At 43.0% G+C, this 24,520-nt stretch overlaps 1 protein-coding gene across 4 annotated transcripts in view; it reads left to right on the top strand.

Moving 5' to 3' along the window:
- The window catches only part of ptprub (protein tyrosine phosphatase receptor type Ub), a 142,328-nt gene that overhangs the window by 54,751 nt on the left and 63,057 nt on the right, over positions 1-24,520 (top strand). For all 4 annotated transcript variants that reach the window (XM_047332399.1, XM_047332392.1, XM_047332382.1 and 1 more), the window contains exon 3: positions 19,272-19,543. In XM_047332399.1, the coding sequence (XP_047188355.1) occupies positions 19,272-19,543 (272 nt within the window). The remainder of the gene's footprint in view (positions 1-19,271; positions 19,544-24,520) is intronic.

Here is a 24,520-nt window from a genome sequence, read left to right as displayed (position 1 = left end):
GAACTATGCAAAAGAGCATATCAAACCACAGGCACAAGATTCTTGTGCTCAGATTTGTCTCGTGACCATGTTAAATAAATGGACCAATATCTCAAACCCTCCTCTACAGTAAGTCTCACTGCCAGCGCGTCTTTTCCCGTTTTAAACGGTGAAACACAGAGCACCATCTTTTTTACTTAATTGAAAAGAAAACTGGCTGTTCTTCAGCTGTAGACTGTATTTTTCATCTTCATCCTCTCGTCCAAATGGAGAACAGAAGGATTAGACGAGGAAGGCCCGGCTTACATGGGGATTCTTCACTGTCATCGGAGAGCGGAGGATGATAATATGTCGGAGAAGATTAGACATGTGTGGGAAACATAGAGGAACCCCTCTAACACTGGACACGCTGCAGAAAGAAGGAAGAAAAAAATCAGCTCCGACTGTAAATGTCAAGCTAGACGGAGAGTTCTGGAATAAAGAAGATAGAGGTTACAGCAGCCTCTGAAATGGGAGATATTCATTTTGAGGAGTGCCTTGTGTGCTTTTATGGCTTCTGTAAGATTAGTATATTCCATTCCTCTTTCACAGTCCAAGTCATTACTGTTTTTACTGCCTCCATCAAATCTGTTCAGTACCTCCTACCTTCAGAAAATATTGACTGCAATTATAGAGTGTGAATGACATAAAACTGCGGCTGTTTTTGGTGATCATGATCGAAATGTGGCTGGTGCTAAAGCCGCAGCTTGAAGCCTCTCAATTCCGCTGGATGAAAAAGGATAAAATGATTAAAACCCAGAATTTTTTGAGCAAATAATTAAATAAAAAAACTATCAGAGACGCCGGCGAGGTCACCTGGATTGTGGAATCATGGTGTTCATCATCTCTGGCAGTGAGGAGCATGTCCCTCTGTGGAACAATCCCAGGTTGTTACAGCTAATGACTGCTGGGGGTTCTCCACTATCGGAGCTGTCCAACAGCATTTGCTCAGATATTAATATCAGACGATAGGAATGAGGACTGGGGCTGGAAAATCTCTGCCTCCCGAACGCAACACACGCGTGAACGTGCTTGGCACGGGGATCTCAGAAGCACACAGTATGCTCACTTATATTTTTGCATATACAGTAATTGATTTATGTAACATAACATTAGGCAGCCATGCTCTGCGAATCAGCTGTTTCGCCTCCATGTCAGTTTATGTCAAGCCGTAAAATCTAAAATATTGAAGCTCTGCATCTGTTTTATTGTGACAGTACAATTATAAAGTTCCAGCTCCCACTGCTTTGCGGGTCGCTTTCTTGTCACCTTGCTGAGGGCCACGCTCTCCAAAGGGAACGATAGAAAAAGCCATAATCGTTACTTCAGTGGAAACTCATATTCTTTTATGCTTTGCTTGTAATGTTTTTTTCATTGCAGAGAAAACAGGGACTTTCCCAATCCAACTTGTGGCTAACATTGCACTTCAAAATCTTTCTCGTGAATGTGATTTCTGTGGGGAGGCAACGCGGCCCCTCTCATCTCCAGGTGTGTTCCCTTTGAGGTGGCAGGGGCAGCGTGTGATAAGCAGCTGGATGCCCCTCACACGGCTGCAAAACGCTCCCACACACAGCTGCCGAATTTACTCATCGCCCGGCCTAACTTATTCAAGGTCTCTGTGAGAGCGGAATTGTCCCAGTCCAGAAACTCTCTCTCTCTCGCACACACACACACACACACACACACACACACACACAAACACACACACGAACACACACACACACACACACACACACACACACACACACACACCAAAGTCCTCAGGCAACTCTTTTTTTCTTCTTCTTCTAAATGTTCCACCCCTGTCTAACGCTTTGAGTTTTATTTCACACCCAGCTGTAGCACGATATTGGGAATGAGATGACATGGCAGTTCTGTTCCTGAGCTCTTGTTGGTGCATTATAAATGCCTATGCTCACACTGGCATGCCGCAACAGACTCACAGTGCTACACTAAGATCTCAGTCGTAATTCCCCAGAGAGGCGAGCTGTTTGTGGCATGGCAGGAGCAGCCGAACACCAGACACTGTTATCCCAGACAGTGTCCATCGCTGTAGGCTTGTGTGTCTCTGGGTGCGAGAGCGTCAGTGTGGTTTTTTAACCTTACTGTCGGCTAGTATGTCAAGACACTCCATTGAGAGAGGGTTACATTGTGTACTGAAACTATCCACACAGTTGAACTGTGCACTGCAGTCACACAATCTCTCACTTAACTTTTTTTTTTGAGGAAGTGTGTGTGTGTGTGTGTGTGGGGGGGGGGGGGGGGGGGGGCTGTCTCTCCTCATAATCCTGTCCTCTCTTATCCTGTGTCAAGGAGCACGGCCAGCCTATTAGAGACTAATCTAATGATGCGAAACAATTTGCACAATGCACTGGCCTATCTTTAGGGGGGGAAAAAAAAATTTGAATTACGAGAGGAGCAAAAAAAAAAAGCAGATATTCTCTCGAAGCTTGATTACGAAAAGCATAGACTGATAAAAATTCCAGTCGCGGGGTCAGAGCTGTGCTATCTCCTGCTATGATTAGAGGGGCCAGATAACCACGATTTATTAGCCAAACATCCCGACAATTAATTAGGAAGCGGGCCTAGACTAATCCTGTTTCCACGGGCTTTAACGGGTCGAACCTCCTTACACTACCGAGAGGAGCAGAAGAACAAAGACGAGTCGAGTAAAGGGAGGCTTAAATCAGCAACGTGTGTGTGTGTCTTGGTGAGGTGTAATTACTCTGTCTGTTGCTTGTGTTTGTGCATGTGTGCGGATGTGTGTCTCTACGGCATGTGTCGGATAATTCCCTGCAGCAGATATAATGAATGTGTGTGTGGATGGACACATGCACAGTTGGTCTGGCCGTTTACTGCAGCTGTAAATCCACCCGCTGACGTCTTAAGCGTGAAGGTTTAGTCCGGTCCTCAGTTCAAAGGCTCGTCTCTAATGCTTTCGGTCCTACTCCTTTTTTATTCTTCTTCCTCCCCCCCGAGGCTCTATTCGGCTTCATCTCAAGGAGACCTCGTGCCCCCGCAGGTCGCGGCACTACACACAAATGAGCGGTCTGCTCTCTTTGTTTCCCGGGCACGCTTGGCGTTTGGTCTCAGAAGAGCCTTTGGCTCTTTAAACGCAACCACCGCATACCAGCAAACAGATGGTTTATTTTAGTTATTAGTAAGCCATCTTCTTTGGGACTGGTGCTATTTTTTGCTACCAAAGTCGATCAAAAGCAGAGCAGAATTTAGCAGCGGGATCCCTGGGAAGCGCAGCACAGCAAGTCAACAGAATGTGGTCAAATCGTGATAAGGGGCAGTTTAATTCAAGAATATTTGTGTATAGCCATAGCCTACTACTCACTGAGAGGAAGTTAAGCGATACCCAACCATATCGTACAAAGCCCTCGAGGAAATAGGAATCTGTTGTCTTTTCAAGCCAAATCTCCGCTTCACTCTTCTGAAAATAACCACTTATGAAGCTGTTGGAAAACTTGTCTACATGACAGTAAGTGGGCATATTCTTAGACTCGTGATGCATCTCTCACCACAGCAAATCTGTTAGAATATAAATAATCCTTTTAGGCAAATGTAAGACAACCTGACAGAGAGACCGGAGTGAATTAATTATACATTTTAGATAAACACTTCAACTGCAATATCATTTGACATTTAATATTTTTAATTCACCCCCACGTCATACGCAACAAGCAAGTTTGAAGATTTTATTTGCATAATATGATTGTATTATAATAATAATAATAATAATGATAATAATAATATTGTATCTTAGGTATAATAACTCTGTCCTCTCTCAGGATGAATGTATTGCATGAAAAAGTACAGCAGATAGGCAAGATAAGTACGTTTTTATTCACAGTATTACCCAATATCACAAATTTGCCTTGGGGAGCTTTACAATCTGTGGAGCACACAGCCCTCTCTGTCCTTACACCCTCAAATCGGATAAAGACACACTCGTCTTTATATAGTTTGATCGATGACCTGGAGAAGTGTTGGAAACGTCCTTGTGGCCAGGAAGTCACCGGACTGGCTGAGAAAAGTCTGGATGGAGGATATAGCTCTCCTCTGGTTTGGTCCACGGTCAAGTGTGGTTGTACTTGTGCAGCCTCCGGGTGTGTATAAGGGTCACGGTGTTAAACTAAAGAAGTACATACAGTACGTGTGTCTATGTACCAATAAAAAGAAAAATCTCAGCAAAATTCCACTGGATAAAAGGAGGATAAAAAGAGACCCCTTGAGCACCAGGTAGATCTCTGCCTGTGAACCTGTCCACACCTGGTAAACTGGGTCTTCTTCACCTCGTAGCTGCTGGTACTGCAGAGCCAGCCGGTGGATCCTTGGGTCTCCATCCATCTGGCTCCATTGTTGACTGGAGACGCACTGGCTGATGAGCGCAGCGTGGATGTAAAGCCCTGAGCTCGCAGGAGCTCCCCTAGGCTGGGGCTTGGCAGAGTTTTTCGGAGCTACTCTCTCGCAAAACCCTCTGAAAAGCAAGCGCAGTAGTCTCCATGGTTGCCTAATGGCCATGCGGCTCCGCTTCAGAGTTTGGCAGTTGACAGTTTCTGATCCTTTTTAAGCAAGAGGTACAGATAAAAGCCCTGGCAGCCAACGAGGAGAAGTAGAGTCTGACTTGTCTGTAGAGATTTAGAAACTAGTCTGGGAGAAGAAAAAAAAAGTTTTTTGTGTGCTGTGATTTATTGATTATTTTAAAGTGAGCTTTGTTTAAAAGAAAACAAAATGAAAAATCTGCAGTGCCTTTACAGAAACGCTAAGATTCTGTAGATTTATCACTTTGCAAACTTTTTTGTGCATGAAATTCCCTCATGGCACGCTCACAACAGTAAACTGGATCCTCAAGACCTCTGGGAGGACAAGATGAATGCAACATGCTCATGTTCAGAGGTGATGGTTTACTTATTTCTCCACGGGCCATTTACAAGGACAGTCTGTACTGTCAGAATTACGTATATATCTGTTTGTTTTACCATGCATTGGATGTGTATCCAGCCTAGCTCCCGTCCAAGAGGCTGGAAGACAAAAATCCAAAATACTGGACCCTGGCTAGCCCATCATCTGTGACCAGCTCTAATTAATTCCCTCAAGGTACACGGACAGAAGAGAAAGAAACGGATAATACGACTGCAAAACAGAATTTAATCTTGCGAGAGAGGGATATTGAAGGGGGAAAAAAAACTGGAAGGAAAGCAGAAGGGCAACAGATGACGTGCAGCAAAGGGAGGAGAAAAGCCAGAGTCACGAAGAATACCCAGTCCAAATTTGTTTTCCCTGTGTCTAGTTGAATCAGTCTTCATTGTGTTTAGTGTGCATAGTTGCGTACCTAAGGCAGTGTGTTGGAAACAAAGGCTCAGTGAGTGCTTTGCTTTGCTGCCTTGCTGAGTTTCTGTCCTTTTCCCTTTTTTCTTTTTCTTCTTCTTCTAAAGGTTTTTCTTAGTCTCTCTGTCAGGTCAAGGATGTCACACCGCAGACAGGCACCACAAAGAGGGCCAAAAGGAAAAAAAAAAAGGAGAAAGAAATCCACTCTGCTCTCAGCCAGCAGAGGGGGGAATCGATGCGAGGTTAAACACAAACAGAGGAAGAAAAGCACCCTTTCTGCCAAGCTTTGGAAAACCTGAACCACTTTTATGGTAAAAAAAAAAAAAAAAAAAACTGGCTCAGGTCTCCTGTTATATTCAAATGGGATTTTTCGGCAGTGGAATGCAGTGATAGTCAACAAGAGATGATTTGTGTCCATGGATAAACAGTTGTCAAATACAGAGGACAACTGCAGATGTTTGGCTACCATATATTTCCCTTTTACCCACGAGAGCAACGGCAGCCTCCATTGTTTTAAACCTACAGTGTGCAGTTGTGACAGTGTCCTTTGCATTTTTTTATTGTGTTGCCGCAAAACACATCTCGACATACAGCAGGTGTTTGTTTTCAAATAGACATTTCTCATCAACTGACAAGCACAGTCGCTGAGCAACACTTTTGGCGCCGTTTCCATTCATTTGCATAACACATCTCAAGAATACTACACTGTGAATATTGAATTTCTCTCTCTCGCAGGGACATACTGTATTTTCTAAACAGCTATCTTTTACTGATGTTAACTGGCGCCGTATCGGCCTTTTGTGGTTAGTCATGTCATTTCACAGGGAGCGTTCCAGTCGGAGCATTTCCAGTGTTTGCGTGGGATTCAGCTCACAGCGAAATACATAACAGGTGTGAGGACAAATTCCACCCGCTGGTTAGGAGGGGTCAAATGCACGCAACAAATGTCCCTATTAGGATCAGCAAAGTATAACTTCGTAGGCCTTTTTTTTGGGGGGGGGTAATGATACCTCTGCCTCCACCCTACTCTCAACACTTGTCAAAGTGAATACTCTGAGCTTGAAAAGGGCTTGAACTTTTCCCAGTGTGATTAAATTAACATTTTTAACAGGATCACTGTACAACAACATTGCGAATCCTTGGGAAGCAGAATTCACTGTTACATTATTGGTCGCAGTACTCGGACAAGAAAGACATACAACTGTTTTGTAGACAAATTGCCTGGGCACACAAATTAAATACCGTTTGAAACGATTAGCAGCAAAATGTGTTTTCAGATAAAGTGTCTTTGTTACTTCCCGGCATCTGTCAGCATTTTTTTTTAATGGGGCCAACCTTCTGTAGATAGTAGTTCCTATGAAAGTGGTCGATGCAGCGGTAACCTTGACATTTTATTTGAAAGAAATGTAAATCAAAAGCAGCTACTATCATGAGAAGAAATATCACTGAGCAATAGGCCTCTTTTGACAGCAGACATCTGATTCCATTGGCATGGTCACAGTTGGCCTAACTGTCAGGTTGGTGTTTACACAGCTATTTTTAAAGTGCATATTCAAGTTATACATAAGAAACAAACTTAAGTAATTTGAAAATAAAACATTTAAATAAACAACAAAAATGCAATTAAAACAAAATGTGAGTAAAGTGCAGTTAAAAACAAAGACAGTACATAGAGATGGACGACATGACTGCTCCCTAAAGTGAAGCCAGATCATCTGGATCGCCCCCTGGTGGCTCGCCGCAGTATAAGCCCGTATCTGGGATATTTTGGCTTTATTCTTGTATAGTGGGAGGAAGTGGAGACGTGTCCTCTGTCTGTCTATGGTTAAGACGGTGGCTAAATCGTGACCTAGAGTACATGTGGCCTCTTTGTTTTTCAACGAATTGGCATGCAGGCCTCTTTCTCAGATTAAAAGGAACAAAACCATATTAATTGCTTGCATCACTTTGAAATTGTCTGCTGCATTCTTGGTAGAGGCCAAGGTCAGGGCTACGGTGGCTGTCACAATGATGAGTGGTTGTTACTGAGATAGAACGTCTGTGCACCAAACAGGGGGGGATTGACAGTTAATCACAAGCACATTACACCTCTGGGATGGGCGGAACTGCAGCCTCCTGCCTTTGGCTCCATCCAGCCTGTCATTATGATGACTCTGCGGCCTATCAGTGTCTCTCTCAGATTTATCTATCCGACACTAGACTGTGGCCTCGTCTTGGGCTTAGCTTGGCACCTGTCCATCCATCAGCCACTGAAGTTCTCCCGTGACGCAGTGGACACAGTCTCCCTTTCTATACAGCTTGCTGCCGCCACATGGCAATGCCATCGTTCACGCTGTTCGCTCAGTCAGTGCGACTAAATAAATGCTGAACAATGTCCGCGGACGTGACAATGTGCTCCAACAATACAAATCTGCAGAGCCGGAGAGACGCTTTGTCATTGTTTGAGCGTTGTAACTGTGTTAACATCCACCAGGGAGAAATCTGGCAGGGTTTATTGGGACTTCAGTGTTTTGGGAGGGATGGTGTGGGTGGACAACTTTGCTGATGGCACTGGTGAAGGCTTTTTAAAACAAGCCGAGTAATTACTGAAAAGCTTGCTGAAGGCCATTTAAGCTGCATCTGTTGACACCACTGTGACACGAATTTTCGAGATTAGGTGTATTTGTGTGTGTGTGTGTTTGCGTGTGACTGCGGAGAGAGAGAAAACGAGCAGATTGCATATAGGGTTGCTTTGCTTGAATGGCTTGTTATGCTGATTTATCACTGTTGACTCTAATATCCTGGGATATAGTTTGCCTAGAGCCACACAATTAAATTACTACTATGTAGACTTTGAGTAGAGCTTCAGAAACTAAGAAATATCTTTCAAGTACACATAGCGTGACAATTATGTTTATTCTTTTAGATAAATAATTGTTACGCATGTCGGCATTTGCCAACTGCCAGTCATTTCCCCTTGTGACAAGCTCATTAGCTCCGTGTCAAGACAGACGACCAAACCATGGCGTGTGTTATTATGCAGTTGCACCCTCCGCCCCTGGAAGCCTCCCGGTTTCCCACACGGGCATGTCGCCATGCTGACATGTTAATGGGATCAGTCATTGATAACAAGGAGCAAATGGAAATCTAATCAGAAAACTAGCCCGGACTGCTGGACTGTTTTCTCCTGCTCTGAATGTCGCAAACTCAGAGCTTTCTCTGCCTCTGCCCCTGTGTCCAATGAGAAACAGTTCTATTTCAGGTCTCATTTATGGTTCGCAGTGTCATCCTGAAAAAGAGGACACATCCATCCATCCATCCATTTATTTATTCACTCATTCATTCTTCTCTTTAATCCTCTTTTCTTCTTTAGGGGCTAAAAATTACCCCGAACTTAAATATCACAAGATGAGTGGGAAACATGTCGGACAGGTCGTCTTTCCATTGCACCAATGTTAAATTTAGCTCTTCAGTTAGAAGGGGCATGCAGGTGATGAATTAACACAGCTCCTTTAATTCTATTCTGTTTTATCTCCCTCCTGGGATATTGGGAGGCAGTACAAAGAGTAGGTCAAGGCTAAGGCCAAGATAATATTTTAAGAATCCCAGCAGAGAAGGTCAGATTGATCTGTATAAGGGAGCACTAAACCTATACTCATTCAACAGTTCAGGGAATACAGAATATTCAGTTTAGCATACAGCTGCATTGTCACGACAGAGGATAATGTGTTTTCTCTTCCCTGTCCAGGCAGTTTGGCTCTGGGGAGCGGCGAACTGGGATGAAGCCCTCAAGGCCTGGATGCTGCAGAGACAGCAAACGGGCAAACTCTACAGAGGAATCTGTGATTGCCCTGTAGGCTTTAAATTTAGGACAGTCCTGCAGGGCCATACGTGTATCGTCGCCAACCGTAATATCGGAGAGTTGCACCTGAGTTTAATTTGAATATGCTCAGCACTTACTGTAACATGCATAATGATTAAGTGTTAATTTATGAGACGGTGGATGTGAGTAACCTGTGTGGACAGACGATAAAACTTCTTATTCGGCGGCGTCACATAACCTTTGAGAAAATCGGATTCCCCCCCCCCCCACAAAGTCAAGTGGTTCCTGAGCTTCCTAATTACAAACTGTGCCTTGGTACAATGTGAGGCCCACGCACTCTACGCATCATTGGACCAGACCAGTTAAACGGACACATAAACAGTATTTCCCTTGCCCTAATGGAGAGAATAATATCTATATCTATTGATCATGATAAATTGTGATATTAAAAGACCCATGAACCCACAGTGAAGTGCAGCACTTATCAGCATTGTATTTGCTTTTATGAAAGCTCCAGGCTAATGGTGTTATAGTGAGGAAGCATGTCTCTCCCAGTCGCCCAATGTGTTCTCTGAGGGTGATGACCGGCTGATAAAGTGCCGCTGAGTGCTGGCGGGGTGGGGGAGCTTTATGGGTTTCTGCAACACCCCGGAGCCACAACTGAAGGCAGGATGTCAACAAGGTCCCGCTCTTCTTTCTCACATGTTCAGATTGTGTCCTTTCTCCGCTGACCGGTCTGGGATATCAAAGCCGCCGTCAGCTGCACTCAGCTACTCTCTGAAATGTGAACCACAACTAGGGCTGTCACATTTTATTCAAAATTCAAACATTCATTTGAAACATGGGGGAACAAAGTTCATATTCGAATTGTGATGACCAGTTTTTTGTTATTTACGGTCTAGAAGCGCATCAGACGGTCTGAACTAGTTTGTCTTGTGGTCCGGCTCACTATCGGCGAGAGCCAGTAATGTTTTGAGGGTTTTTTTTTATCTACAAAATTGGAGGAGACTAGCAAAGCAAAGCCGTCCTGAACGGACAATCACGACACCAAAGAATCTGAGAAGCGCCGTGTTCTACACCGTAGCAGACGGCAAAGTCACGGACAAGGATTGGGCTGTTTGTCGATGTTGCACAAAGCAGCTGGCTCACTCCTCTGCGATGACAAACCTGCCGGCTCACCTGTAAGCTTTCAGCCCAAGTGAGGCAACGGAGGAGGCGCCGCACAGTGTTCGTCTTCGTCTGGCTGCCTACTGTTGTGCGGAACAATTCTTTTTTTTTTTTACATCCTTTTTTTTATTGAGAGCAAGGTTAAGATGATAAAATGGACCAAGGGAAAAAATATTGTGTGTGTGTGCGTGCGTGTGTGTGCGTGTGTGTGTGTGTGTGTGTGTGTGTGTGTGTGTGTGTGTGCGTGTGGGCGTGCGTGTGTGTGTGTGCGTGTGTGTGTATCTTCATTATCTTTCCTTGGCTCTGTTACAATCACTTCCTCTTTCTCGTGCAGTTCATTTATGTCTCAATCTGCTGAATGCAGCCTGGAGGGGCCTATGACATGTTCGTTCTGCCCACAGCAGCGTGGGCTTGCACCTTGACCAGGCTGCTAATGGTGATGCATGGCTCGTGGATGAGATACCTTCTTTTTAAAAGACAAAATTAATCAGGGCCTCGCGGTTTTCTAGTTTGTCTGTCTGCAATAGAGGTTACAGCCTGACCACATGGTTGATTACATTCCTGACCAACCTCCAGAGCCCCGGGATGAGATCTTATCCTGGTGGTGTTAAAAGGCTGTGTACTGGACACAGCAGTAAGCCAGCTCATATAAACTCAACAAGGAGATGTAAATTAACTATAAACTCCCTGATGTATCCGGGCGATTTTGTGAATTACAACGTCAAACTACAAACAGGTTTTAGGGCTGCGACTGACGTTTACTTTCATGATGGAGTCATTTGTTGATTCTTTTCTCCATTCATTGTTTGGGTCCTTGAAATTTCATAAAAATTGTGATAAATGTTGATTGTGTTTTCCCAAATGTTTTGTTTTGTCCACAAACCAAAGATATTGAGTTTAATGTCAAGGGGGAGCAAAGAAACCAGGAAATATTCACATTTAAGGATCTGAGATCATTTGGACTTTTTTTTAGTATTCATTTAGTGGTCGATTACTAATGGATTTGTTGCAGCCCCGAAATATTTTTTCTTTATTTCACTGTGTGACGTTCTCAGTTAAACCGAAGTTGCAGTTCCAGTTTGCCGCTGTGTCTCGCTGCTCAGTTTCGAGTCGAGTTTATGGGCTTTAACAGTCCAGATTGCATTAAAAGAAATTTTTGCAGTCATTCAATTCATTTGCATCTCTGGCCGTTAAAGCTGAACTAATCTCTCCTAATGACTTACTAATTTCATTCATATGGTCAAGATCTGGTCCCGTGTGCAAAGGATTTTCTTTAGGTTTTTTTCAGGACTGCAGCAGACACCAGTCTGGCTGTGGTTCGGATCGACAGCTGGTGTGACACTCGCCCGTGTCTGCAGAGGAAATCATTTTGTCATCCTAAACGATTTCTGCCTTGGTTTGGAAATAAATGCTCCCACGATTATTTCCAAGAGGGCTTGCGTATGCTGTAATTGACAGCTCTTGTGCTCCTAAAACATTAGAAATACTTTGAGGGTTATAGGTTCCTCAACAACACTATTGATTATGCTTTTTTTGTTCTGTTGTTATACCAGAGAAATTTAGTTCCGTTGCTGGAGCACAAACTACTTCAATGTAAAGGATGCACAGTTGTTGCTTCACAGGAGCCCTCTCCGTTGCAGCTGGAGCTGATGTGGTGGAGCAGCCTTCCAGCTTTGCATCAGGTCATGAAGGACCTGGACCAAGGCCGACACGCCACCTGAAGTGCGGAACCTAATCTCATTTTCACCCCCAGCTCGGTCTATCATTCACAGCTCCACCTCTGTCATACTCGTTCTCGCCCATTCATATCATTTTTCATTATCACCGCCGTCATCCATCAAACAGCGTCTCTCCCTCTCTCTCTCTCTCTCTCCCTCGCCCCCTCAGCTTTAAAATATTCAACGCAGTGAACAGTAGGTATTGACACTTTCTCTTCTTTGAAACAATCTGCCCCTCTGGCTGTGGTATTCTTTCATTGACCAAAGATCAGTTTCAAATGACATCTCCCTTGTCATTCATTTCTAAAAGTTAATAATGGAGCAGTGTTCACTTCATCAACGTATTGCTTGTCATCTGTGGACTTCAAAGCATTCCTCAGTCATCTATACCGCGTGTCCTCATTTTAGGACTTCACTGTTCTCCAACGTCCTGATTTAAAATGCACAAACAGACCAAAAGGTGACTGAATGCAAAGTATTGAATTAGGCTGTATGCTGCCACAGGGCACTCGTAACCTTTATTCCACTGTTTTCCTTTGTCTACACTCTTAACAACTCCTCAATTTCTCTTTTTAACTTAATTTTATACTCTCATTCCGAGCAAGAGCTGTGACAGGTTTCTCTGCAGGTCTTTATTGCCTCAAGTGGAGGACCAGTAGACCATTACCCAGGCCTCAGGGGGACAGCATGGTGCACACTGGGTAGAAATGGAGAGTGAGAGAGTAGGGGGCCGACTCAGGACTGATGTTCCAGCAGTGCTATTGTGAGGAAAAAACCTGTGCCTTGCAGCATTTGCGAAAAGATAAGACCACGTCAGCAAGTGTTCTTGTCCTCTTTCCAAGGAAAGGGAGGGGAAAGGTACGTTTTCTCGACAGTCTGCTTGCGTTGACCTTTTGAAATGTCCTCGAGGCAGTTGGGGATCAACTGCCAGATTTGCCCAGGAGAGAGGCGGATGAGTGGCCACATGAGAAAAAGGAGGGCGGGAGGAAGATGAACACATTTTATTTGCCTCAGTCTATTTGTCTCAACGCTCTGGGACTCCAGAGAGGCTCTCCGTTGTACTGCGACTGTACAGGGGAAGAAGAAAAGGTGCACAGACTGACGGTAATTGCAGATCACCACGTAACACAACTTCTGATAAACAGAAGTTCAAAATGTGTTCAAAATAAACCCCTAATTAACTGTATGTGAGGTTCTTTTGTTGCAAAAATACACCAAGGTTTTGAATGCACATTATATTTGTTGCTTTCATGGATTCATCTGTTCTGTAGATTTGTAGCCTGCTTTAACTTTTCCCTTATAAATATTTTTTGGCCCTGGCCAACACTACTATCGATTCACTTAACTTCTATTTTATTTCCATTGTTGACGCTTGGCGATTATAGCAGCTTTCATCTTAAAGAAGAATTCCTTCTACACAGTTGAGCATGACTTAAATTCAGGCCCCTATGGGGCAGTAGGAGCAAAGATTTATACTGAAATGGAGTAAAACATGGTAACAAAAACAATAGAATCAGCTTCAATACTCTGGTAAAATTACTGCTCCACGTTCATTGGAAACTGTTGTGCTGCCTCAGCCTCCTCGTGGAAACGCTGTCAGCGCTCATCATTGCTGAAAGTCAATTAGGCCTTTATTATTGCTTTGTCCCTGGATGAGCCTCCGTCTACGCAGAGGTCAGAGCGGTGAAAAACGCCAACGAATCACAGGACATTATTTGTCATTTACTTATGAATGCTAAGGTGATAAACACAATCACGTCTAGTGTTAACGACAAGGCGTTTTTGTGTGTGATTGCAGTGTTTTCGACTGAAATCTATCATCGCATACACGAGCAAGTTCCGCTCAGACACCAGACATCAGGGAAATGATGTTACAACTGCGTCTTTAAGGCCAATGGCCAGATCTCCACTCTTTCCCCAGTTTAGCACTTTATTTTGCACTTTATCTATTTACTTATTTATTTTGGCTGGAGATTATTGCAGATAGCAGCAAGTAAACAGTTGGGGGACATCCAGCACACAGATATTGAGTCTGAAATCCCACATGACCTCCCCAGAACAGAGTACAGGGCAGATTGAAGGCATCTGGTGAAAAAGACAAGCATCAAGGCCGATTTGATGAGAGCCGGTCGGGGTTCAGACCAACAGTAATGGCACAGCGAGCAGCATCAAGGACGTGTCTTAAACCCTAACACAGCCATTGATCCCATTATGTTCAGACCTCTGGTCCCTGTAGTTTCTGGCGTATTCGAGACTCTGGCCTTGGATGTCAGAGGATCAAAGCTTTGCTGGATGGGTCACACATAGAGAGGCTCTGTGAATTGTACGCAAGAGGAGTGAAAACAGGCCTCTGTGCTACTTCCATGTCTTTCCCCCCTGTGTTATTTTGACCAATTTCCCATGTTCATATTTCTCAGTCTTAATTTGGAATGAGCTTTTTTGAGTTTTCCAGAGTCCGCGCTTGTGACCTTGCCCTAAACGTATCAATGCAGAGCATCCCAAACCCCAGCCCTGTGCTTATCGTCCTACTTTCCCCTCTTCATCCGCCGTGGCTTGCCACAGATAGTGTCACCTACAGCCTGTGACCAGGTTGTAGTCCAGTAGAGCTCAGTATGAATTACGATGTGCCGGATCATTGCTAATCTTGTTATCGTTGTTCTTTTGCCCTTGGGAGGGGCATCGTTGGATGGATGCAACTTTATCAGATTTCACGGTGCTTTGGAGTGTAATTCGTGAAAGATGCTCTGTGTATGTGTGCGTGCGTGCAACACATGCATGGTAGCACTAAACACTCAATTTATGTTCCAGCATTTACCTTTGAATGAATACGTAAACAAGAAACAGAGAGAAGGAAGCAGAGTAAAGTAACTAAAGAAGAAAGACAATGAAAGAAATCAACTAGAATGGGGGGGTGGGGGAGTGGGAGGGGGTGTTTTAATGTTAAATATATAATTTGGGTTATCTTTTACATTTCTACCAAAGAACTAGAAGATCACATGTAGGATTGTTTGGCCTTGGCTATGTGTAATAGATCTGTGCATTCAAAAGGTTAATGGCTAAAATCAGTCAATCAAAAAGGTCATTTAAAAGATGAAACTGGTTTGGTTATAATCTGGTCATATGTCTAGTTCAAAGCTGAGGAGCCCAAATTGAAAAGGCCAACTTTGGTAATCAAGCTTTTTGTCCGTACAAGTGGGAGACCCTTCAGGCCGCCTCATCTAAGTGATGCATGTTGTTTCAAGCATCCCTAAGTTATTCAGCAGATTATTTTGAATAAGACCAAGGTTAGCAGGTTTGTTAAGTATCGTGGATAAAAAAAAAGAAGCTCTACTGGGCTGCTTCTTCCTGCTTTACCAGCAAACACAGTTGATCAGGGATTCAGCCTGGTCCTCCACGTGCAGTAATCACTCGACCCTGATGGCCTCGGGCGAACTACAGCTGAAACTTACTTGAATGCAACCTGCTGTGCAGAAACGGGCAGAGAACCGCCAAGCACAGGGCTCTCACCTTTCAAGTAATGTTGCTTCCTCTTTTTTTTTGTTGCCATTAGCCTCAGAGTTTTTTCTTGGTAGAATCTTTTCTTTTTAATTTTCGAACAATTAATAAGGATGGTTTTTCTTTGGCATTCCTGATTGGCTGCTGTTTGTGATCAATAATCAAGCTTCTGCAATGCCTGAATTTCATATTTCTAACCGTTTATTACTCAAATATAATTTCTGTTAACATGGCTTTTTTTCTTCCCAGGGAAACTAATGATAATAACATTACAACTGTCCAGTTAAATCAAATCTGTTATTCAACATTCAAAGACATTGCTGCTTTAATAATTAAACACAGAATAAAAATCCAGCTCATAAGAAAATGATTATAGTTATGAAGAATAGAGAAGAAGAGAATAAATAAAAACGGTATAATATTATTACATATAAATAGTTAGAATAATCAAGAAGAGGTCACCATTAATATTCATTAGAATTCATTTGATTTGATGGGGGGCGGTGTGGGACCTGGATAACAGGTTGAGAACCACTGATATAACGCAGGCAGATTAAATTTAAATCCAAAACTGATAAAGGAGTGGGAATATTCATCATAGCACCGGAAGAAGTTACATCATGTCTACATGGGGACATTGTGTACTGTACATGCATCAAAAAGTGCAGTCATCATTACAGAGCTTCACAGTATGATGCTATTTTAATGATAAATTCAAGTTTCAAGAAGAATGGCCCGGCAGAAAGTGTTGCTTTAGAGGGTAATTGAACATATTGCAGGTTCAGTGTCATTTTAGCGACTGATGAAATGACTTCACGTTGAAGAGCAAGAAGACAGAACTCTCCCGCTCAAACTTGTGAAGGCTTAAGTGCTGATGACACATGGAAGGTTACAGGGAAAGTGTATGTTCAAGGAGTTGACGAATATAAAGGCTGACAACTTCAGTCTAGGAGTGCTTTTGGGATAAGTCCAAGGATTTCTACGGCGGGCAGAAACAGCGACATAACTTTGTGTGGACCAGGGAGCGACCGTCAGTCCGACCTCTTCTTTACTTCCTAAAAAATGACTTGATGGAATGTAACAACTTCTTCATCTCTCCGGCTACTTCCGAAGATGTTATTCATTGTGTCCCCATTTCAAGGTAAAATTAAATTGAGAGGCCTCAGCGTTAATATTGATTTGTCCATCAGTGAAATACACATGTGCTGTGTTGAACCACTTCACAGGACACTCTTTGACCCCAGCAAGGTTTTCTTCCTTCTCTTTAAACCAAAATCATTGTTTGTCTTCACATGTCATTTGCTGCGAGGAAACTGAGCAGGTTCTATCCCTCCGCTGTCACGTATGTGCCTACGTACTTTGTGGTTGAGAAAGAGGAATTATATATATATATGTATAACTTTTAGGTTCCAAGGCAAAACTAACAATTCAACAGCCTTCAAAGACCTGGTGCTACCAGAAATTGTGATGCATTTATTTTCCCCACCATTTGTTTTTACATTTTATAAACTAGAAAAATATAAATGTGAATTAAAATCACCATATTTTGCTCAATCACAGAAAAAGACGTCCCTGTTTGTTTTAAAAGCATTAGATTTACATTACACCAGATTTGAGGCTTCTATACCCCTTGACTAATACTCTTTGCGTCCTGAACCTCGATTCAATTTATCGCAATGTTTAATTCATGTGCACTGTACATATACAGTATCTCAGTAAATGTATGACTTCACCTATCTTCGATCTGAATCTCAAAGGAGGGTTAAAGGGCAGCAGGGCCACGGGTTCTTGTGTCCTCACATTGTAGCAACTTGCAGCGTCGACAGAAAGGTGTTATCTACAGATGCAACAAAGGACAGGATATAACCAGCAGTGAGGACAGTATGCGGCTGCAGCTCCTCAGCCCTCTGCTATTATTTCATTAGTCCCTTGTGGGCCTGGAGGTTGCAGGAGAGGAGACAGATTTTGAAAAATCTAATTAAGTAAAGCAAAATGAGAATGGTGAGATCCACAGCCCAGGACAAGACACAAATCAGGGGCTTTTGACAGTGGACTGCAGGGCAATTGGGCTTTACAGCACAGGCTGCACTCTAGCCTCTAGATAATGATCATCCCAACTTCCCTGTGGTCGTCAGTTTAACTTTCTTTGTAGCTTGGGTTTGTGAATCTCATTCTGAAACATCGGCCTGTGGTTTTAATTGTTTCGTCTGATTTGCACTCAATGGCGCAATAAGTGTTTTCTCACCTAATGAGTGGTGCTGGTGAGGAACCAGACGACTCCCGGCGGGTGTCGGGTTTGGGCTTTGTCTTTTAGAAGAGCAGACCCGGGGGACTCTCCTGCTCTGTAGTTATAACTCATAGTACTTTAGCGTGGGGAGTTATTCAGAAGGTGGGAAGACTTCGAAGGGGGATGTTTCCCAATTTAGAGGCGCTGACTGTGGGATGTAAAGAATTCCTTCTCTGTCTGGCAAGTCGGCATTCACATGCCATTTCATCTGCGTGGAGAGAAGAAAAAAAATGTGTGCAGGACACGTGGCTCCAAGGCTGTGACTGTATGGTCTCCTGGGTTCATGTCTGACTGAGAACAGAAAGACCTTGGAGTACAAAGACAACAGGCCTGACTATGTGTGTACACAGGAAGGTCTCCCAACATCGTTGTTCTAATCATGTTAGTGGGCACAGACATGAGGCAGGACGTACGCTAGGTAAAGGGCAATGGGGTTATGTTATCCTGATTAGAGGATGCTATGGGTGGTGTTTTTTTTGTTGTTGCAAATCTCATTTCCCCCCTCGGCATCACCTTGCACAAGGAAAACTGCCATCGGTTCTTCCTCCCGCTCTCTCCAGTGTTTACAAGGAGTAGTGCCTTTGCCAGCACCAACTGTGTCTCTTTTATTCAACAGGGCACATTTCTTTCTCTGTTATCAACCGCCTACACACACAGCAGTGAGTTGCGGACTCACCCTGCTGAAAGTGGTTAAAAGTAGATTTGTTCCTTTACGCACTTGTGCCTTGGTTCATGAGTCTGGTTAACACAAACCCCTCTTTGGCTCATATGCAAACATACATCGGTTGCCTATAAATCTACTAAACTGGGCTATAGATATATTCACAAAATAAATAACTGATGTGAATAAGTTCTTGTCCTGTGACAAAAGCACTTTATATTAATTTGCTCTTTCACAGCATTAGTCCATTTTATCTCAAAGCAGTTTAATTAAGTAAAGATTGGTAAAGATTTTAGAATGTATCTTGACTCAATCATCAGTTTGTATAAATATCTCCTGATATGCAAATCTGCTATAATGCACAGTGCACACTCGCAGTATGTTACATCACAGTTTTCTTTTAATGCCTCACACTGTGTAAAGCACCATAACTGTATATAATACATGATAATAATAAAAAAAGGAAAACGCTGACCAAAAGAGTTAGTTGTTATTCCCAAGAAAAACTTTGGTTGCTTTAGATTTTAATTTAAAATGACTCATCACTGCAGGCATTGTAGCCGCTTGTTAACTTTTAAAAATGCAGGCTTTACTGCCGCAATTAGTCTCTGACATCTGTTTTTGACTCATATTGTATATGACAGCCGGTCTAGATATATATATAAATAAATAAATAAATAAATAAATGAATAAAAAAAAATATATTGGCTTCAAAACCAGTCATCAGATAATATGAACTACATGGAATACTATGAATAACTGAAGCATTTCCTCTGCTCCTTTCAGGATCGTATATGTTGGTGAACTCCTCCCAGCATGCCGTGGGTCATCGCGCTCAACTGCTGCTGCAGTCGCTGAGCGAAAATGACACGCATTGCGTCCAATTTAGCTACTTCCTGTACAGTCGCGATGGCCACAGTCCCGGGGCCCTGAGGGCGTACGTGCGAGTCAACGGCGGTCCACTCGGAAGTCCAGTGTGGAACACGTCAGGCTCACATGGGAAACAGTGGCATCAGTTTGAGCTGGCTGTCAGCACCTTCTGGCCCAATGAATACCAGGTATGAGCTTCGCCATTCTTATTCTTATTCCTACCTGTGATGATGTGTCTGATGTGTCTTAGTAATTCTGCGGGCTTCTTCTAGTACTTTTACTTTGATCTCATTATTTGTTAAAGAAACCAGATGCTGAAGAGATGAACGGTAAACTGAAGGTTTTCATTTCTGTGATGGAGATCTGCAGAACCCCATCGATAGGCGTCTTGAACAGCTGAAAAATGCTACACAGTGAGCTGTGTTGATCACCGCTCATTTTAGCCTGCAAGTGAATCCAGTGTTAATTACTTGAGATTTGCAATGTAATTAGCATTGATTCCCCCGTGAGTGGAGCCAGTGTTGGCGCTCGAGGGCCCCGGTATCACATGGTCATCCCTGGTAGAGATTTCACCCACGGAGGCACCATGGGCACAGCGTGTTCTGCCGACTTCAACCTTCTGATTGGCACTTAATTGCATATTAACAAAAGGTAGATGACAAGCATCTATACTGGGTGTAGATGAATATATGGGTGCCTCCTGTGGTGTGGTGGACAATAGCACAAGGGATGCGGATTTATCTAATCTAGTGTCTTTCTTTCTGCACACTCTGTGGAGAAAGAAGCAATAAAGTCGAGTAGTGTGCCTTTTAGCAAGAGTTGTCAAATGTGTCACAGGCTTTATTTTACAATGGAGGAGAGAAATATTATTTTAAGGTGCATAGGTGTCTACGACTCTAGAGCGAGATGTTTGGGGAATTGTATTCCCCTTGCTGAGAGATGAACAAGAGGGATATTAACACACTCAAATCTGCATGGTCGATTTGTAGTTTATTGACTCTAGTTTATTGATTAACTAATTTAAATCTCATTTTTTTAATCCGTTCAAACAACGTGTTTTGGTTTTACCAAGGAGTTTTTGTTGGAATAAAACAAACTACCGTACATATGACATGTTAAATAGCGAGCTTTAGTGTTGCAGGTTGGTGTATGTTTATTACATTGTTGAATAGAGTCAGCTATTATCTAAGCTAAGCTAATTGGCTCCTTGTTCTCCCTTCATATTTACTGTACAGATATGAGACTGGTGATGATTTTTGAATTCAATTTTTGACATATGTTTAAAAGAACACCAGTGACCCAAAGGAACATAGCCTTGAAAGGAAACCTGTTAAGATGCAGATGCTAGTCGAGCTACAGTTCCAGTTTCCTGTGGTTCTACAGGAGCACAGTGCCTCGGCCATTCACGTTGTCTGGGAGCTCTGCCCCTCGCGAACCTGCTGGCAATGACTCCTGCCAGTGAAACTGTTCATCAGCTCAGTGTTACAGCAAACAATGTGGTCCCACGTGTTTGATTCTCTTATCTTCATGGCTTCTTCAGTGGTTATCATCACTTTTACAATACACCTATTAAATGTATTAAACAGCTGTCACACTCGCGTTCGACGTTCTACAATTAACAAGCTCAAAGTGGCTGAGTGTCCTGGTAAAGAGCGCTTCACTGCTGATGGATGCAGTGAGAGCTTAGCTGTTATAAAACAGACTCCCTCTGCCCCCCCCCCCCCCCCCCCCCACACACACACAGGACAGATAAGTCATGAATACAATAATAACATGTATTATCCTTCTTCGTCTTTTTCCCCCCCTGTCTTTACTCAAGTGCTGTGTGCTCAAGCATAGACATTTTTTCCTGTGTACTTAGCTGTTCTGTTCTCCATGTCCTCCCTTCCGCTTCCCCGGTGGAGTGTGTGTGCTTTCTTCTCAAGGTTCTCTAAGTATCCCCGTACACAGTGACGGCTCATAGGTGAGTCAGAAGTGTGCTGTGGCTCCCAATGAGCGGCTCCAGTTAGGAGACGGAGGTTTATAATGGCCTAACAGTAAAATTAGTATTGACGGCACAGCCTTTTAATCCAGTGGTTTAAACTGCTAATGGCCTATTTTTTTTTTTAATCTGGTGTGGGAGAGAAACAGTGTTCAAAATTATTGGATTTAAATTTGTTGATATCAAAAGGTATTGACACACAATAAACAATCCACTTGCAGAATGTAGGGGATTAAAACAGTGCTTCTTCTTTCACATTTCCCCTTTAACTCTGACCTTGTTCTGCCTCTCAGTGCAAAGAAAGCTGAACAAACTGACCACACAAAGTACATTGCTAATCCCTCAGAAGTCAAAAGCCCTCATCAATGTGGAATGACACAGGGTCTCCTCTCTCCGTCACACAGACTAAACAGAAAGGTTTGTCTGGGAAGCTGCAAGGCGCAAATGTGTTTTTTCCTTCTTCTTAAAGCATCTCATTGCTCGATTATCTCTGCTGTTTACAGGCGAGAGTGCGGTGAAAACAGATAGGTAAACACAAAAAAGCAGAACAATTGGAATCTGATATAGTCTCTTTAACTCCAGCGGTGCTCTTGGTATTCACCTGCGACTTTTAGCCCTAGAGCTGCAGCTTGTCTTATTTTAAATTCTGATGATATCAGCTCCATATAGCAAGTCTAATTCAGTCATTGTGGATTTTAAGTGATAGGCAGACAGATTTACCATGTCATTAAACGAGCTAAGATTTGGAGAATAGGCACTTCTTATCATCACCTCTGAGTAAAATAAAGTCCAAGGAGTATTCACATCCTTTTGGAGACTGTTTTCTGCAGGGTTTGTCCCACCTTATTAGATTCCAGGTCATGTTAGAGCTCCCAGCTCTATGCCTACAGTACAAGTATGCAAAATGTCCGCGTAGCATTTTTGCACTGAACAGATACAGATGTGAGATTACGCTCTAGCTTGCTGATTTCATGATTTGGGGGTGTAATGAAATACCTTGTTTACACTACTGTTTATGTCTAGAAAATGTCACAGTGGAATGTAATTAAAAACAGTCAGAGAAATTCTCTGATAATCACCAAAACTAAGAGGATTAATGTGCTGTAAACCAAAACCACCCCGCTTCACCTGCCTGGTGATTTGAAAAATAATTTCCTTGCTTCCTTCCTTAATATTTTATTATTCGCGCAGGATGCAGTTTACCCTTTGTACCAATGTCAGGGGGTGACAGACATTACAGAAACAATATTTCCTCCTATCATAGTTGTGAAATTGGGATTTGGAGTTCAATGGATTTTGAGGTGGAAATCTAGAGTAAGATCACCTTGAGGTGTCTCGATTGAAGATGCCTGTGTCTGGTGTACATTGCCATATTTCTCTCCCCCTCTTATTGGTAGAAGTGTTTGCAATACCTGGAGAACCTTGTTATCAAATATTAAAGATGTTATCCAACCCTCCATGACTGCCAACTAGAGCCGTAGACATGTCCCCCTTCGCTCTTTAGCATTTCTCACTCACTCCTCTCTTCTTTGTCTTATTCCAAATGCCGTCGTCAATCTTGCTTTTCTTCTCTCCTTCATTATTCTTTCCTTTTCCCTGACGTTGGTATGATATATTTTATTCATCTCTTTCACCTCATCCTACCTGATGCGGGTGTTACTGCTCTAATGATAGGTCGGGGTAGTTTTCAAGTGTCAGGTAATCATTGCTGCCGTCCATTCTGATCATGAGACGGTTCTGCTAACATGCACTAGTGAATCTTGAACTAATGTGAAGTTGTAGCAGTCTGAGTCAGTCAAATCCAGTGGCTATCTTTGACCAGATAGTTGTCTGAACAGTAGGTTTCAACACTACACGCAGCCACAAACCCTGAGACTACCAGGAAGTGTCCTTCTGCCATACTGTACCTCTGATAGACAACAAAAAGACTTACTGGATTCTGCCTTAGTAACACCTTGAGATTGCCAGATTTGGCAACATCATGCCTGCACAGAGACCTCTGCAAAAGCCTGCCCTCACTAACCCTACAGCTGACAGGTTGCCTGCACCTTGCCCCTATAACCAAAAATCACAAAGAGACATTTTTCCCTTTCTGTTCATGTGGGCATTATATAAACCATTAAATCTACACACTAAAATAGCTGTGTCCCAATTCAGGAGCCGCACCCTTTTGAGGCTGCATTTGAAGACTGAATGCATCATAGCGGTGCGACCGTGCTGTCCCATTTACAAGGCTCCTTCAAACAAGGCCAACAAATGTGTCCTTACATCCTCAAGCAACCAAGGCTCCAAAGGTCAGATCCCCTCGGGCAAACATATCTCTGGATTCCTTGCATGCCAGTGACCAACCTAACAAGCTGGCTATGCGGGCAGCCAAGCTGCAGTAAGTGCAGAGGCTCAAAGTAGATAATGACAATAATGGCAATAGTTGGTCCATACTCCATAGCTCCATTGGCCAGACTGTCTCCTTTTGGTCCGGGCTTTGTGGTCTATCGTCCCGGTCAACTTCGTAGACCATGTAGTCTTCCAAAGGATGCGGCCCCTCAATTTTAATTAATAAAAATAAAAATTAATACATTTAAATCCTCCAAAAAACACATGAAAAAATTACATGTTGAGGGAGTTATGTGCCAAGTGGATGAAGTGGCCTTATGCTGTCTTGCTGTTTTGCAAGGCAATATTTTTCTATAAACAAGATATAATGTGATGATTGATTAGCTTTGTAGGTGTATTTACACTCATATCACCCTTCATGTGAAATAAGACCACATAGGTGAGTCTAGCTGTTTCCCTCTACTTCTTCTCGTCTTTGTTCTAAGCTAGCTAAGCTAACCAGCTCTGACTTGCACAACGTGAGATTGGTATCAATCTTCTCATCTCGGCCTTGGAAAGAATACAACTGAGCCGATTTTCCCCATAGGTTGAATTATGTAAAGACAAACTTTAGGATTGGATTGGTCCATTTTGTAAACATCTAGTCAACCTTTTTTTAAATTATTACCCTAGTTTCTTTAAAACAAAAAGGAACAAGTAAGCAGCAGGAGACACATCGAAGACTTAAGAAACTTCTTGTCTGAGCGTTGTCAGATAATATCTCATATTTCCCCCACTGCAGCCTGCAGAGAGTCCTCCAGCATGGGAAATACTGTAGAGAATGAATTGACATCCCTAACACTGGCACCAG

This window comes from Scophthalmus maximus, chromosome 1 (assembly GCF_022379125.1).
Source record: "Scophthalmus maximus strain ysfricsl-2021 chromosome 1, ASM2237912v1, whole genome shotgun sequence".
Classification (NCBI taxonomy): Eukaryota; Metazoa; Chordata; class Actinopteri; order Pleuronectiformes; family Scophthalmidae; genus Scophthalmus; species Scophthalmus maximus.
This window is presented reverse-complemented; position numbering and strand designations above follow the sequence as displayed.